The sequence below is a fragment of the Eimeria mitis genome, genomic scaffold, assembly GCF_000499745.2.
Source record: "Eimeria mitis Houghton genomic scaffold, Emh_scaff7915, whole genome shotgun sequence".
Classification (NCBI taxonomy): domain Eukaryota; phylum Apicomplexa; class Conoidasida; order Eucoccidiorida; family Eimeriidae; genus Eimeria; species Eimeria mitis.
Window position 1 is genome coordinate 537 of NW_013575814.1, and position 1,179 is coordinate 1,715.

Here is a 1,179-nt window from a genome sequence, read left to right on the forward strand (position 1 = left end):
TTTAGGTTTGTAGACAAGGAGACAGGGGGGGGTGTCTCCGTGGCGAGTATCCTTAGTCAGCAATCAGCAGAGCTGTTTTCAGTTCATATATCTATCTCTTTCTTTTTTTCTTTCTGTCTCTCTTTCTCTTTTTCTCTTTCTGTATATATATATATATATATGTGTGTGTGTGTGTGTGTATGTGTATATATATCTATTTTTGTTTAGGTTTGTGGAGGAGGAGACAGGGGGGGGTGTCTCCGCGGCGAGTCTCCTTAGTCAGCAATCAGCAGAGCTGTTTGCGGTGAACTGCACTGCAGCAGAAATCCTTTTGGGGGGGGCCGATGTCTTCGACTTGCTGCGGCTGCTGGAGCTGAGAAAGTGGCTTGCTGCAGCACAGCAGCAGCAGCAGCAGCAGCAGCAGCAGCAGCAGCAGGAACAGCAGCAGCAGCAGCAGGAACAGCAGCAGCAGCAGCAGGAACAGCAGCAGCAGCAGGAAAGAACGACGGAAGAAGGGACGCCTGCTGCTGCAGAAGACAAACGCAAACCTGATGTAGACGGCAGCAGCAGCAACAGCAGCAAGTGCAACAGCAGCAGCAGCAGCAGCAGCACATCTCGACGCCAGCGGAGCTCAGCAGCAGCAGCAGCAGCAGCAGCAGCAACAGTACATGATGAGAGATATGTTTCTCCTCTCCCTGGTCTTCCTGCTGCTCCTTGCTGCCCCCCGCCTCCTGCTGCAGTGCTGCAGCCTCTGGAGGGTATCAGCTGCAGCAGAGTTCGTTTGCTGCTGCTGCATGCGGGCTTGCTGCAGCAGCCGCAGCAGCGGCTCTCAGCTCACAAAACTTTGCTGCTGTGGATAGAATATATATTTCCCCCGTGCTTCGTCAACTACTTTCTCTGTCTATACACCGTGCTGCTGCACCCAGCATACCAGCAGCCAGACCTGCGGCTGCTGCTGCTCAAAGAACACCTACACGATATCTTTCTAGCTTTGCTAGAACAGAAACCGCAGCAGCAGCAGCAGCAGCTGCTGCAGCAGCAGCAGCTGCAGCAGCAGCAGCAGCAGGAGCAGGAGCAGCAGGAGCTGCGAGAGCAACAGCTGCTGGAGGGAGAGAATGTGGAGGAGGAAAAGCAGCAGCAAAAAGAAGCTGAGAGCTGCGGTTTGCTGCTGCACTTGTGTGTGTGGTTGTAGACTGTACT

At 53.8% G+C, this 1,179-nt stretch overlaps 1 protein-coding gene across 1 annotated transcript; it reads left to right on the forward strand.

Annotated features, from left to right (window-relative positions):
• Positions 1-159: 159 nt before the first annotated feature.
• On the forward strand, positions 160-1,171 carry EMH_0093120 (uncharacterized protein; the record flags this gene model as incomplete). The annotated part of the gene is made up of 2 exons (XM_013501950.1): positions 160-163; positions 300-1,171. The coding sequence occupies 2 exons, from the start codon at positions 160-162 to the stop codon at positions 1,169-1,171; spliced, it is 876 nt and encodes a 291-aa protein (XP_013357404.1).
• Between the last annotated feature and the right edge of the window lie 8 nt (positions 1,172-1,179).